This window comes from Chrysemys picta, chromosome 5 (genome assembly GCF_011386835.1).
Source record: "Chrysemys picta bellii isolate R12L10 chromosome 5, ASM1138683v2, whole genome shotgun sequence".
In the NCBI taxonomy this organism is placed as follows: Eukaryota; Metazoa; Chordata; order Testudines; family Emydidae; genus Chrysemys; species Chrysemys picta.
In genome coordinates this window covers 129,413,092-129,428,520 of record NC_088795.1, presented here as the reverse complement: position 1 = coordinate 129,428,520, position 15,429 = coordinate 129,413,092, and the positions used below count along the sequence as shown (strand labels likewise).

At 44.1% G+C, this 15,429-nt stretch overlaps 2 protein-coding genes across 10 annotated transcripts in view; one reads left to right on the top strand and one right to left on the bottom strand.

Annotated features, from left to right (window-relative positions):
* The window catches only part of KDM3A (lysine demethylase 3A), a 45,833-nt gene extending 42,189 nt beyond the window's left edge, over positions 1-3,644 (bottom strand). For 3 of the 9 annotated variants that reach the window (XM_065597228.1, XM_065597230.1, XM_065597229.1), the window contains exons 1-2: positions 3,626-3,644; positions 2,839-3,031 (exon numbers count right to left, since the gene is read on the bottom strand). In XM_065597228.1, the coding sequence (XP_065453300.1) occupies positions 2,839-3,012 (174 nt within the window). In that variant the 5' untranslated portion in view covers positions 3,013-3,031; positions 3,626-3,644. Of the gene's footprint in view, positions 1-2,838 lie in introns of all 9 variants that reach the window. The other 6 variants (XM_065597232.1, XM_065597231.1, XM_005292439.5 and 3 more) reach the window with 5 other exon arrangements.
* A 198-nt stretch (positions 3,645-3,842) lies between these two features.
* Positions 3,843-15,429, top strand: part of REEP1 (receptor accessory protein 1) — a 120,701-nt gene continuing 109,114 nt past the window's right edge. Inside the window, exon 1 of the mRNA XM_042855581.2 lies at positions 3,843-3,912. The gene's annotated coding sequence lies outside the window, so the exon portion shown is untranslated. The remainder of the gene's footprint in view (positions 3,913-15,429) is intronic.

Sequence of the window (15,429 nt, the reverse complement as noted above, 5' to 3'; positions counted from 1 at the left end):
AGCATTAAGTTTGATTTCTGAGATTTTGTAAAACCTAAATGATTTAATTTTGAGTGAAACATCCCTTATAGAGTGTGCATCCCAACACTGCAGCACTGTGCTAATATGAGAATCAAGAGTCAAACTCACAGAAACAAGAGCGAAACTGACTAATCTTTTCACTGTCCAGCTGAATTGCAGAAGGTAAGCAAACAGGATAAGCAGAAAAACTAGGTTGTTTGTTACTAATTGTTTAGACAAAAGAACATATCAGCAATTGGAAAACAACATGTTTTGAAAATTTTAAATTTGGTATTACTTGAAACTAGTTAAAACAAAGTTGAAAATATTACAAAGACTAAGCACTATGCAGTTTTATAGCTGTGTTGGTCCCAGGGTACTAGCAAGACAAGGTTATTGGATCAACTTCTTTTGGTGAGAGAGAGAGCAGCTTTCAAGCTTACACAGAGCTCTTCTTCAGGTCTGGGAAATGTACTCAGAGTGTCCCAGCTAAATACAAGATGGAACAAATTGTTTAGCATAACTAGTCAACGTATATTTCAAGGGACCATTTAAGGTGAAGTGGCCTATTAACCCCCCTCCAGCCATGGGGCTTGAGGGGCAAGGCAGCTAGACACTAAGGCTGGGTCTACACTGGCAATTGAATGACAAAACTTTTGTCTTTCAGAGGTGTTTAAACACCCTCCCACCCCCAAAAGACAAAAGTTTTGCTGTGACAAGTACCAGTGTGAACAGCGTGTTGTCCGCAGGAGAGCCGACAAACAGCGGCTACACTGCACAACTTTTAGCAGTGTAGGCTTTGGCTACACTAGCACTTTCGTTGGTAAAACATACATTGGTCAGGGGTATGGGGAAAAAAGCCACATCCCTGACCGACAAAAGTGCTGTTGTGGGCAGCACTACGTGGGCGGGAGATGCTCTCCTGCGACATAGCTACTGCCGCTCATTGGGGGTGGTTTAGTTATGCCAGCGGGAGAGCTCTCACGCCTGCGTAGAGCAGCTACACAGGAAACCTTACAATGGCACACCTGTATCGGCACAGTGGTGCCGCTGTAAGGTCTGTATAGTGTAGAGGTAGCCTAAAACTCATGGACTGAACAGAGACATCGTTCTAAACTATAAATCCAATCTATAACCCACTAACAACCTCCCCTTTCTCTTCCCCCGCCCCTCATGACTGGAGGGGTGTTAACAGGCCACTTCACCTTAAATGGTCCCCTGAGATATGTGTTACCTAGTTATGCTAAACAATCTGTTCCATCTTGTATTCAGCTGTGACTCTCTTTCCCAGACCTGAAGAAGAGCAGTGCATAAGCTCATCTCTTACCAACAGAAATTAGCCCAATAAAAGATTACCTCACCCACCATGTCTCTCTACAGACTAAGCACTGCAATTCAAACCTCTCTGTTCCTCAACATGGTTTTTCAGTTCACCATCACTCTGGGACCTTTTGCTATAAATTCCTTTTACCCCTCTCTCTATTTTCTTTTGAGACTGGTGGTGGGGTTGTATGCTTTTTTGTACAAAAGCTCTTTGCGGTTACAACCGTCTCCCTTGCCATCCTGGTCACTTTTCACACTGAACACTTCTACTGGAGAGAGGAGAATGCATTAGAGTTAATCTCTTCTAACAGAGCTGTAACCAATTACAGGTCTCACAGTAAAGCTCTGCAAAATCCCCAGCGGCACCTGCTCCTTTCCCTTTCTATTATCAGAGAGGGCTGAGCAGAGAGCACTCTGCAGCAATTTCTCCTCCCCACACCATATAAGGCTTTGATACCTCCTCTGACATGTCATACATGGGCAAAACTCAACCCCTAGCACACTAGATATGACTAGAATGCCACCCTTTGGAATTTAGGCTTGGTCTGTAGTGTAATCCCAAAGTTTAGACACTAAAGAGAAATAAATCAATTAGAACTATTTAGTAACTGCCTTGAAAGGAAAAAGGGACAAACACTTCCTCAGATTATCAGAGGCAGTCAGAGTCTCCCACTAAGAAAGCAAGGGAAAACCATATAACTGAAAGACGGTAACCGCAGCAGAGGCCGTATGCCATCAAGTCAAAAGTAGAAAATATAAAATATAAAATTTACACACAATAAAACTCCATTACTACTGTGTAGTCCTGTCACTAGCAGATGCTTCACGTGCTACAGTAGCTGTGCCCCAAAGAGAACTATCTGGTCATATGGTGTTAACACCTTCTTTCAACCTAATAAACTATATTAGAAGACAGCTAAAAATACATTTAATACTTCCCAGTATTCTGCCATTTAAGTAATTATCACAGTTGCCATAGGGATGTTATCTGATTGTGAGAACATCTAAACTCATGACCACTTAACAATCATGAATAGCAAGTGTCCACACTACTTTATCATACCAGCGACCATGTTCAATAAGAAAATATTAAGGTATTGCAACAATAGCCACTATCAACATTAAAAGCATCACCCCACTCCTCAAGCTTATAAATTTACTGTAGTCCTAGGAAGGCATATTCACCACTGAAACAAGATTTATAACTGCAGTAGTGAAGTGTACTGAAATGTGTCTTAACAGGTAGGATATAATACAAACTTTGTCCAGGTGGTAGGAGGAGACAGATAACCCAGAAATATTTAGAGGGGTATTTTGTGCATGTATTTAACATTCCAGAAGATTGAAAATATATAGACATCAGCATATAGGTTGTTTTCAAACAGATGAGTAGTTTGACAGATTTAGTCCAGAACAATTTCTAAGAAACAGATGGAAACATATGCGTGTTCTAAGAGGCAAAAAAGTCACCACATGCACCCATCTCCCCAGAACTGGTACAGAAATAGAACTCACCTTCAAGTCCTGTTTGGAAACATCGGGGTGCGAAACGGCCCTGATTCTGCCAGCTTTCCAGGGCCATTCGGAGACGTGATCCGTCTCCCACGGGCCGTTGTTCTCCTCCTCGGACAGGCTCAGGAACCGCTTCCCTACGAGCAAGGGCCAGCTCTCCTCCAGCCGGAGCACCATCCTAGCGCATTGGGAAGCCCTGCGCTCCGCAGAAGAGCCCCAGGAAACACGAACAAAGCAGTAAGTTCATTAGACAAGCGCTCCGGACAGTGGCACGCCGATCCCAACCAGCCCAGACTAGGCTGAACGGAGCTTCCTGCTCTTGTGAGAGGAGGGGGACGGGGAGGATTTCTTTTTAGTCGCCGTTTAACCGTAAACACCCGGGGGGGGGCGGATTTTTGACACGACCGTGTTATATCCGTGCAGGGGGGGGGGGGGGGGGAACGGACTGGCACCAGCTACTGTGCAGCGCTGAGGGAACCTGTCCCCCTCCCAGCCGCCAACCTCCGAGCCCCCCTTTGTTCCCGGCGTGCCCTCCTCAGCAGGAACGGACGAGCCAAGTCCCCGGGCGTCAATGGAGCCAGCTGAGGGAGCAGCTCCTTGGAGAGCCCGCCGAGCCCCACTCAGCACCCAGCCCTCACCTGCTCCCCACACACACACAGCCCCCGGGCAGCACGTCCCGCTAAAGCCCCGAAACAGCCCGAAGAGTCGCCCCTCAGCCCGAGCACAAACAACACCCAGCGCTCCTTCCCTTGCCCTCCCGGGCATTACATACACCCCCTCACTCACACACCCCCTCAACGCGCCCTCCCCCGAGCTGTTCCCGCTCATTGGCCCAGCCCGGGACGAGGGGCGGGGCACGCGGCAAGCCTCCGTCTCGGATTGGCTGAGGGGCGGAGTTAGCTCTCGCTGTTCATCGGGTCGGTTTTTCAGAGGATGCACTTTCAAAGCTGGTGATTCTTCCGCCGGTCCCAGATAAAGGAGTTCCGGGCCCCACTCCAGTCTCTGAGGCCCCAGAGTCAGAGGTCAATATGGAAAACATTCAGCGTGTAATTAGTGGCATCCGTGTGATTTTTCCAGGTAGGTTGGCTATGACTAGAGGGATCCCTACGCGACTGGCGGAGGGATCTCAAATGGAGGCAGAAAGTGTGAGAGGGCCGCTTATACGTGCGGTTAGCGGCGTACTCAGATATAGCACAGGGGGAGGGGGCATTTGCGGAGCTATTCTGCGCAAGCGCACATTGCTAAGTGCACCTGCGGGGGTGCTGCGCATGACTCTTTACGCATGCGCACACAGGGAAGGGCTTGACGCCTACTGATGGCATGCTCTACCCATGCGCATCAGCAGGGAGGCAGATGCTTGGGGAAGCATGGAAACGAGGCTGAGGTGGCTCATAGGCGGCCATCTTGTGTAGCAGCCTTGAAGGCTGTGGAGAGGCTTTTTGGCTTCAGGTCTTGCCCAATGTCCCCTTAATGTTAAGCCATAGGGGTGAGACAGCCAGGGTGCTCATGGGGGAAGTGTGTTGGGGTACATTAGAAACGCCATAGGTGGAAAAAGGATAGATGGGCACACCATGTGCTTTGGGTGATGGCAACAACGCGGTCTCGGAGGCCAAGCTAATCATCAGAGGTAAGCTCCCCAGAGACCAGGACATGCTAACTCAAAGTGGCGCCATGCCTGCTACAACAACAGATGCAAAACCTGTCGACATAGCTCCATTGCTACACTGATCAGCACCCCACACAACACACTTTTGATGGATCTTACACATGCCTATCACAACGTGGTCTACCTCATCCAGTGCACTAAATCACCCAATAACAACTATGTGGGTGAACTGACAATCACTACACTCTGGAATTAACTCACACCGGAAAATAATGCAAGATAAAAAGACCACATCACCTTGGGTGAACACTTTTCAGAACTATCTGTATTTGACCTCTCAATCCTCAACCTGAAAAGAAACCTGCACAACACCTTCAAAAGACAAGCTTAAATTCACAACTTTCCTATGAATGGACTGAAGAGACACTGGATTTATGAATTTTACAACAATGTATATAACCCACTAAACTCACCCCTCTGGCATTTTTTCTCTTTTCCTCCTTGTTACTGGAGAGGTGTTAACTGCCCACTTGAATGGTTCCTTGAAATACATGTTAGCTATCTATGCTAAACAATTTGTTCCACCTTGTATTTAGCTGTGGCACTGTGAGTACATTTCCCAGACCAGAAGAAGAGCTGTGTGTAAACTTGGAAGCTTGTCTCTCAACAACAGAAGCTGGCCCAATAAAAGATACTGCCTCACCCACCTTGTCTCTCTAATAAAGAAAAATGCCTACTGTGAGCTACTGAACTGGCTTAGTCTTACTGGTTGCCAAGAGACATTGACTGTGATCCAACATTCCATGAATACACCCATCTGGCCATCATCCAGCGTCCAGCTTCACAATGTGGGAAGAAGAAGAATAGAGAGAACTGCCCAAAACAGAGAACTTATTAGGTCATCCAATCTGCTGCCTTCTGCTGGCTATAGAAGAAGCAGACAACCCACAATCCATACCTTTCTCTGGGTTCTTCCCAACACAAGGGCATCCCTGATGTCCACTCTCCTTCTGCCCCTTGCAGTCCACCTCAGTCATGGATTCCATCACATCCTGCAGTTGTCTATTGAAGATTGGCTATTTCCACTATTTGTTTGGCTGCTGTTGCTCTTGTCTCAGAGATGTGATCTCTGCTTTAGCTAACTCCTTGTGCTTTTTCCAATAGTTTTCTTCAGGGCTTCACTTCCGATAATTCTCCAACAACTACCCCTTATCAAACAACAACAAATTGAAATTATTTAAAAAAAACATAGGAATTTTTCCTAATGTCCAACTTAAACCTCCCTTGCTGCAATTTAAGCCCATTGTTTCTTGTCCTATCCTCCGAAGTTAAGAAGAACAATTTTTCTCCCTCCTCCTTGTAATAACTTTTTATGTACTTGAAAATTGTTATCATGTCCCCTCTCAGTCTTTTCTTCTCCAGACTAAACAAACCCAATTTTTTCAATCTTCCTCATAGGTCATGTTTTCTAGACCTTTAATCATTTTTGTTGCTCTTCTCTGAACTTCCTCCAATTCGCTCACATCTTTCCTGAAATGTGGCCCAGAACTGGACACTCCATTTGAGGCCTAGTTAGCATGGAGTAGAGTGGAAGAAGGACTTCTCCTGTCTTGCTTACAACACTCCTGCTAATATATCTGTCAAGGCTAATTCCACACTCTGGCACTTCGAGTGCAGAAGGTGGGGGCCCGCAAGGATTCTAAAAATTAATACTGGCCACTCCAGGCTTGTATTAAATTCCCAAGGTTACAGCTTTTTTTGGACCTTGAATTGGTAGATGCTGCCATTACCCAAGTGCAGAACCCCTTTGAGAGCCCAGGAAGGCGCACTTGGGAATTTCTTCCTGTGGGATACCCTCAAACCCTTCCCCCCCCTCCAGGGAAGAGCTGAGAAGGGGGAGGGGAAGCAAATCAGCTGTTGTCACCAGCTAATTAAACAACATGTGCACAAACCTCTTAGGACACAAAAATCCAATTCTGTTCTTAAAAAAGGTAAATTTTATTAATAAGAAAATACATCTGGGAACTCAGGCTATTGCTAGATTTTAAAAGAGCAACTACAAGGATTAAGCACCAAGAATAGCTTTCTTGAGGTTCAGCTTAAAGGTTACAAGCACAGAGGAATTCACAAGCCATAAAGAAATAAAAGGGATAAAGCTAATCACGTCTTCCTAGACATTTCCTGATCTACTTACATATCTGGGGTTTTAAATGAGTAGTTTCTAGGTATGCTACTGATGATTTTTTCATACCTGGCCCAAGCTTCTTACAGCATAGCTGTTGCCCTGTCCGCCTCTCCCCGGGAGAACAACAGACAGACAAAAGGGGAGTTTTTTCTTAATTTTAAAAAGTTCTAGCCTTCCCATTGGCTCTTTTCGCCAGGTGCCCACTCACTTTCTTTTACCTATGCATAGCAGTGAAACTTTTTAACCTTTTACAGGTAGAGCAATTAAAGAACAGCTACTAAGAGGGATTTTATAGCAACTGGCTGGCTGAGTGTCCATAAAAGGGAGCTACCTCCCTCCCCCTTCATTTATCACAATATCCCAGAATGATGATTGCTTTTTTTGCAATAGTAGTGTTACACTGCTGACTCATATTTAGCTTGTGATCCACTATGATTCCCAGATTCCTTTTTAGGCAGTCATTTCCCATTTAGTACGTGTGCAACTGATTGTTCCTTCCTAAGTGGAGTATTTTGCATTTGTCCTTATTGAATTTCATCCTATTTTCTTCAGACTATTTCTCCAGTTTGTCCAGATCATTTTGAATTTTAATCCTGTCCTCCAAAGCACTTGCAACCCCTTCCAGCTTGGTATCTTCCGCAAACTTTATAAGTGTACTCTCTATGCCATTATCTAAATCACTGTGAAGATATTGAACAGAACTGATCCCTGCAGGACCCCACTCGATATGCCCTTCCAGCTTGACTGTGAATCCCTGGTAACTACTCTCTGGGAACGGTTTTCCAACTAGCTCCATCAAGTTGTATTTCCCTAGTTTATTTATGAGAAGGTCATGTGAGAGTCGAGACAGTATCAAAAGGCTTGCTAAAGTCAAGACATACCACATCTACTGCTTCCCCCTTATCCACGAGGCTTATTACCCTGTCAAAGAATGCTATTATGTTGGATTAAACAAAGACTGTGAATGGCTAGCCAACTACAAAAGCAGTTTCTCCTCCCTTGGTGTTCACACCTCAACTGCTACAAGAGGGCCTTATCCTCCCTGATTGAACTAACCTCGTTATCTCTAGTCTTACTCACTCTTGCTTGTATATTTATACCTGCCCCTGGAAATTTCCACTACATGCATCCGAAGAAGTGGGTATTCACCCACGAAAGCTTGTGCTCCTATACGTCTGTCAGTCTATAAGGTGCCACAGGACTCTTTGCTGCTATTATGTTGGTTTGACATGATTTATTCTTGACAAATCCATGTTCACTGTTACTTTTCACCTTATTATCTTCTAGGTGTTTGCAAATTGATTGTTCGATTATTTGCTCCATTATCTTTCCGAGTACTGACGTTAAGATGACTGGTCTATAATTCCCTGGATTGTCCTTTCTTCCCTTTTGATTGATTGACACTATATTTGCCCTTTTCCAGTTCTCTGGAATCTTTTCCATCTTTCATGACTTTTCAAAGATAATCGCTAATGGCTCAGATATCTCCTCAATCAGCTCCTTGAGTATTCTAAGATGTATTTCATCAAGCCCTGGTGACTTGAAGACATCTAACTTGTCTATGTAATTTTTAACTTGTTCTTTCCCTATTTTAGCCTCTGATCCTACCGCATTTTCACTGGCATTCATTATGTTAGACGTCCAATCGCTACTCAACCTTTTTGGTGAAAACTGAAACAAAAACGTCATTTAATAATACTGCCATTTCCACATTTTCTGTTACTGTTTTCCCTTCCCCATTGAGGTCATGCCTACCCTGTACTTGGTCTTCCTCTTGCTTCTAAAGTGTCTGTAGAATCTTTTCTTGTTGCCTTTTATGTCTCTAGCTAGTGTAATCTTGTTTTGTGATCCAACTGTGCCTTTGCCTTTCTAATTTTGTCCCTACATACTTGTGTTATTTGTTTATATTCATCCTTTCTAATTTGACCTAATTTCCACGTTTTGTAGGATTCTTTTTTTGAGTTTCAGATCATTGAAGATCTCCTAGTTAAACCACCGTGGTCTCTTGCCATACATCCTATCTTTCCTACACAGTGGGATAGTTTGCTCTTGTGCCCTTAAAAATGTCTCTTTGAAAAACTGACAACTTTCTTGAACTGTTTTTCCCCTTAGACTTGCTTCCCTGGGGATCTTACCTATCAACTCCCTGAGTTTGCTTAAAGTCTGTCTTCTTGAAATCCATTATATTTATTGTGCTGTTTTCCCTCCTACCATTCTTTAGAATCATAAACTCTACTATTTCATGATCACTTTCAACTAAGCTGCCTTTAGTTTTTACATTTTTTGAAAAAATAAAAACATATTAACTATTAACAAAATTTTACTGAAAGTACCAGTGTCACTTATTCAGTGCGTGCACTCCCCCTCTTGTGGTTGATTTTTGAATGCACTTTAAATTTACAGTGGAATCCTGATCTAATTGGGACCGGGGCTAGATCGGATAATCAAAAATTGGGATAATCAGGAGAATTGGCAAAGAGCTTTCTGTCTCTTATTTTAAGATGGTGGGTTGGCTCCACATGATGCTGATAGCCGGAGTGCTCACCGCATGAGTCCCACTGCTGTCAGCCCTGGGTTTGGTTAATCTGGAAAGCTAGATAATGGAGGCTTGGATAAATGGGGTTCTACTGTATATCAATAAAAGATTATGTTCAACTGATACTGTACCTATATATATATTGTGGCTAGGAAAACTAAAGTTCAGTGTTTCATTTTAACCGTGGAAAAAAACAGATTTTTATTTATTTTTTTAATCAGACAATTTTGGGGTTTTTATTATGGAAAACTAGGATCCCTGGAAATCACACAGGGGAGATGGGAAACCCACATTTATTTGGTGTTTGCAATCTGAGCAAGCCACGCCACAATGTTTTTATCAACAATGTTGAAGGCACAAAGACCTGCAGGAAGTTGAGTCATTTTGCAGTCCTCAGCAATATGTGTCATGGTTTGTGGCTGCCCACATTGACATAGTGGACTGTCTCTAAAACACCACCGAAATTTTGCTGCAGCACAGGTTTTATGTCTGGTATGAAACCAGTAGAGAAGGCTCCATTGCTTTCGTCATAATGGGCTGACAGTGAGTATCTTGTCTGAGACAAGATAATTATTTGTCACTTTCTCTGCGGACTATGAAGCTCGCCATGCGTCCTCTACCATAAATCCCTCACCTGGTAAACTTACCCACAACGGGCACCGTGAGGACAGACGATCATGTGATGGATTAAACAAATCTTTAATTAACAGTAGATGTGGCATATCACACAATTTTGTCATGAGCTTTGCTATGCTTTCCTCCCTGTGAACACCGGGTGGAACAATATTGCAGAGAACCGGTAACCATGGTAGAGGAGTAGATTTAAGTGTGCCTGAAATAATACGCATGGTGGAATTAAGTGGTATGTCAATCATCCTTGTGTGAGTGCAGTGTATGGAGTACATCCATACTGGAGTGCAGTGCTCCACTGCTGAATAACAGAATGCCAAGGCTGAAGTGCGTAATGTTTGGCCTTTGGTGCCCCATATAATTCCAGTCAGCTTTTTGAGCAGGTTGTTTGTAAGCTGGTTATGATATGTGAGAGTTCTATCCAAAGTGACGCCTAGATAGATCAGATGTGAATCATGCTTTATTCACTGACCATTGAGAACTATATTCACTCTCTGCCCACTTGTGCATGATGGAAGTGAAAGACACTCAACATAGTCTTACTTCCACTTGGTATTAGGTAAAAAGAACAGGAGTACTTATGGCACCTTAGAGACTAACAAATTTATTAGAGCATAAGCTTTCGTGGACTACAGCCCACTTCTTCGGATGCATATAGAGTGGAATAAATATTGAGGATATATATATACACACATACAGAGAGCATGAACAGGTGGGAGTTGTCTTACCAACTCTGAGAGGCCAATTAAGTAAGAGGAAAAAAAACTTTTGAAGTGGTAATCAAGATAGCCCAGTACAGACAGTTTGATAAGAAGTGTGAGAATACTTACAAGGGGAGATAGATTCAATGTTTGTAATGGCTCAGCCATTCCCAGTCCTTATTCAATCCTGAGTTGATTGTGTCTAGTTTGCATATCAATTCCAGCTCAGCAGTCTCTCGTTGGAGTCTGTTTTTGAAGTTTTTCTGTTGTAAGATAGCCACCCGCAGGTCTGACATTGAATGGCCAGACAGGTTAAAGTGATCTGTAAGCAAGGACAGGTCTGTCTCCCAAGATCTGTGAGAGTTAAGGATCATCTTTCAGGATAGGTTGTAGATCTCTGATGATGTGCTGGAGAGGTTTTAGTTGGGGGCTGAAGGTGACAGCTAGTGGTGTTCTGTTATTTTCTTTGTTGGGCCTGTCTTGTAGGAGGTGACTTCTGGGTACTCATCTGGCTCTGTCAATCTGTTTTTTCACTTCAGCAGGTGGGTATTGTAGTTTTAAGAATGCTTGATAGAGATCTTGTAGATGCTTGTCTCTATCTGAGGGATTGGAGCAAATGCGGTTATATCTTAGAGCTTGGCTGTACACAATGGATCGTGTGGTGTGTCCTGGATGGAAGCTGGAGGCATGTAGGTAAGCGTAGCGGTCAGTAGGTTTCCGGTATAGGGTGGTATTTATGTGACCATCGCTTATTAGCACAGTAGTGTCCAGGAAATGGGCCGCTTGTGTGGATTGATCTAGGCTGAGGTTGATGGTGGGATGGAAATTATTGAAATCATGGTGAAATTCCTCAAGGGCTTCTTTTCCATGGGTCCAGATGATGAAGATGTCATCAATGTAGCGCAAGTAGAGTAGGGGCGTTAGGGGACGAGAGCTAAGGAAGCGTTGTTCTAACGCCCCTACTCTACTTGCGCTACATTGATGACATCTTCATCATCTGGACCCATGGAAAAGAAGCCCTTGAGGAATTTCACCATGATTTCAATAATTTCCATCCCACCATCAACCTCAGCCTAGATCAATCCACACAAGCGGCCCATTTCCTGGACACTACTGTGCTAATAAGCGATGGTCACATAAATACCACCCTATACCGGAAACCTACTGACCGCTACGCTTACCTACATGCCTCCAGCTTCCATCCAGGACACACCACACGATCCATTGTGTACAGCCAAGCTCTAAGATATAACCGCATTTGCTCCAATCCCTCAGATAGAGACAAGCATCTACAAGATCTCTATCAAGCATTCTTAAAACTACAATACCCACCTGCTGAAGTGAAAAAACAGATTGACAGAGCCAGATGAGTACCCAGAAGTCACCTCCTACAAGACAGGCCCAACAAAGAAAATAACAGAACACCACTAGCTGTCACCTTCAGCCCCCAACTAAAACCTCTCCAGCACATCATCAGAGATCTACAACCTATCCTGAAAGATGATCCTTAACTCTCACAGATCTTGGGAGACAGACCTGTCCTTGCTTACAGATCACTTTAACCTGTCTGGTCATTCAATGTCAGACCTGCGGGTGGCTATCTTACAACAGAAAAACTTCAAAAACAGACTCCAACGAGAGACTGCTGAGCTGGAATTGATATGCAAACTAGACACAATCAACTCAGGATTGAATAAGGACTGGGAATGGCTGAGCCATTACAAACATTGAATCTATCTCCCCTTGTAAGTATTCTCACACTTCTTATCAAACTGTCTGTACTGGGCTATCTTGATTATCACTTCAAACGTTTTTTTTCTCTTACTTAATTGGCCTCTCAGAGTTGGTAAGACAACTCCCACCTGTTTATGCTCTCTGTATGTGTGTATATATATCTCCTCAATATTTATTCCACTCTATATGCATCTGAAGAAGTGGGCTGTAGTCCACGAAAGCTTATGCTCTAATAAATTTGTTAGTCTCTAAGGTGCCACAAGTACTCCTGTTCTTTTTGTGGATACAGACTAACACGGCTGCTACTCTGAAACTTGGTATTAGGTGCCACCGATGATGGTAATCACCCATAGCCACCATATCTGCATTCAAAACACTCTCCAGTATGTCAAAGGAGTGTGACTGAGTGCCGAGGCATATGTCATCTGCATAAACAAACTTGCAAGACCTGTATACAGTATCATTCGAATATATGTTGAATAGCAGTGGAGATAATACTGATCCTTGTGGGAAGCCATTCTTCTGGTACCTCCAAGCACTTGTTCTATCACCAATATGCACACGGAAATGGTGATTTCTCAAAAACAGAGTGTGACATTCTGCACCTCAAAGTAGCACCCTGGAAACCACTGTCATATAATTCACCATATTCCATACCATATTCATTACTGTCATATAATTATGATGTTTTGTACAAAGTATGCCTTGTGAGGTATCATTTTAAAAGTATTGATCTGTTGAACAGTAATATCCTGTTGGGTTATATGTACTATCATGGTAAGTGAAGTTACAAAGTATTGCCCTATGTGTTTCTGAAATATATTGTGAGGTTGGGAATACGCACAGCCACCTTTTCAGTTACAACAAAGGAGTAGCCATCGATAGCCAGACAGCGTAAATGGCTCATCAACATCCATCATGAAAAGAATCCACTATCCTACAGACTTGGAGGAGGCAGGTATGCCATGGGGGTGGAGTAACCCACATCATAGCAAAGATCTTTCCAGCAAGCTGGAAGAAAATATGAAAGAGAGACAGTGACCAGGGCCGGCTTTAGCAGGTGCGGGGCCCCATGCCGGGACGTGAATTGTCTACCCACTGCCCCAACTCCGCCCCACTCCCGCCCCGACTCCGCCCCCTCCCCACCCCATTGGATCTCTCCCCAAATCCCTGCCCTGGCCCCGCCCCCAGCCCCACCCTCTCACTGCCCCATTGGATCCCTCCCCAAATCCCCGCCCTGGCCCCACGTCTTCCCCAACCACACCACATTCCTCCTCCTCACCCCTCCCTCCCAGGCTTGCGCTGATCAGCTGTATGGCAGCGCAAGCGCTGGAGGTAGTGGGGAGAAGCAGGACACGGCTTTTTTTTTTTTTTTTTTTCCCACTCCGCCGGCAGCCCCGGACGTTGCGGGGCCCTCTTAGGCGCGGGGTCCCATTCCAGGGAATCGGCCGAATCGACTTAAAGCTGGCCCTGACAGTGACATCATCACTTGGCCCCTCCCCGCCCCCAATTCAACACCTGGAGGAATGTGTGGAGGACAAAGACTTTGAACTGGGGAAGGGTGGTCCCAGGCTGGGAAAGAGTCTCAATCTGTCTGTTGAGGAACTGTGACCTGTTTGTACCATCTGTCAGGGTGAGAAAAGCTGCTTGATTCAACTTTTGCTAAAAGTTTAAGATTTAGAATGCATGTTTACTTTTTACTTTCGTAAGGTAACTGTCTCTGACCTGTATGCCTACCACTTATCAGTTAAAATCTATCTTTCTGTAGTTAATCTGTTTTATATTTTACCTAAAAGTGTGTTTTGGTTGAAGTGCTTGGGAAATCTCAGCTTAGTTTACAAAGGCTAATGTATCAGAAGGGTAGCTGTGTTAGTCTGGATCTGTAAAAAGCAACAGAGAGTCCTGTGGCACCTTTAAGACTAACAGATGTATTGGACCATAAGCTTTTGTGGGTGAATGCCCACTTCGTCAGAGGCTAATAGTGTGTCCATTCCACATTGAGGGAATGGCAAACTGGATAATGAACTTACACTAACCAGGCTTCTGACCAGTGAAAGATGGTACAGTTCTGGGGTGCAAGGCTGGAGCTCTCTATTTTTGGTTCATGAGTTGCTAGGAGATCATTCATGTAACTCAACTGGATGTGTCACTGCCTGTGGATGGCTGTGTAAATGCAGTATCTGCCAGAGGCTTGTAGCTTGACATCAGCATCACAGTGTAAGAGGCAGCCCAGGTTGGTGGGAAAGAGAGCTCAGCCGTCCCACAGTCCATGTTGCACCCCAGGGACCCTGTCACACAGAGCCATTGCACATACAAACCAGCGTGGCATAGTTCTAGACATTTTCACCAAAAGGCCTGTGTGCCAAACCGTATCATATTCTGTGGTCAGGTCAAGAAAAACTGAACCAGTCTTCAGCTTATGTTGCAATCCATATTCATTGTAAGTTGTAAGTGCAGTTGATCACATGTACTACAACCGCGGCGAAAACCAGTTTGCTCTGGTGCCAGCATGCCTTCCACAGATGATGAAATTCTTTGCGAAATCTACGCAAAAGAATTAATGGACACAAATCTGACATCAGGAATCAAAATACTCAAAAACCAGTGGGAGAACACTTTAACCTGTCTGGTCATTCAGTGACAGACCTGCGGGTGGCTATATTACAACAGAAAAACTTCAAAAACAGACTCCAACGAGAAACTGCTGAGCTAGAATTGATATGCAAACTAGACACAATCAACTCCGGTTTAAATAAGGACTGGGAATGGTTGGGCCATTACAAACATTGAAATCTATCTCCCCTTGTAAGTATTCTCACACTTGTTATCTAACTGTCTGTCTGTGCTGGGCTAGCTTGATTATCACTTCAAAAGTTTTTTTTCTCTTAATTAATTGGCCTCTCAGAGGTGGTAAGACAACTCCCACCTGTTTATGCTCTCTGTATGTGTGTATATATATCTCCTCAATATATGTTCCATTCTATATGCATCCGAAGAAGTGGGCTATAGTCCACGAAAGCTTATGCTCTAATAAATTTGTTAGTCTCTAAGGTGCCACAAGTACTCCTGTTCTTCTTTTTGCGAAATCAGATGTTCAAGTACCTTAAAGCAGATGCTAAGAAGTGAAATTGGTCTGTAGCTCAAAGGCAAGTATGGATTTTTCCCAGGTTTCAGCAAGGCAGTGACCTTCGCTTGGCGGCAG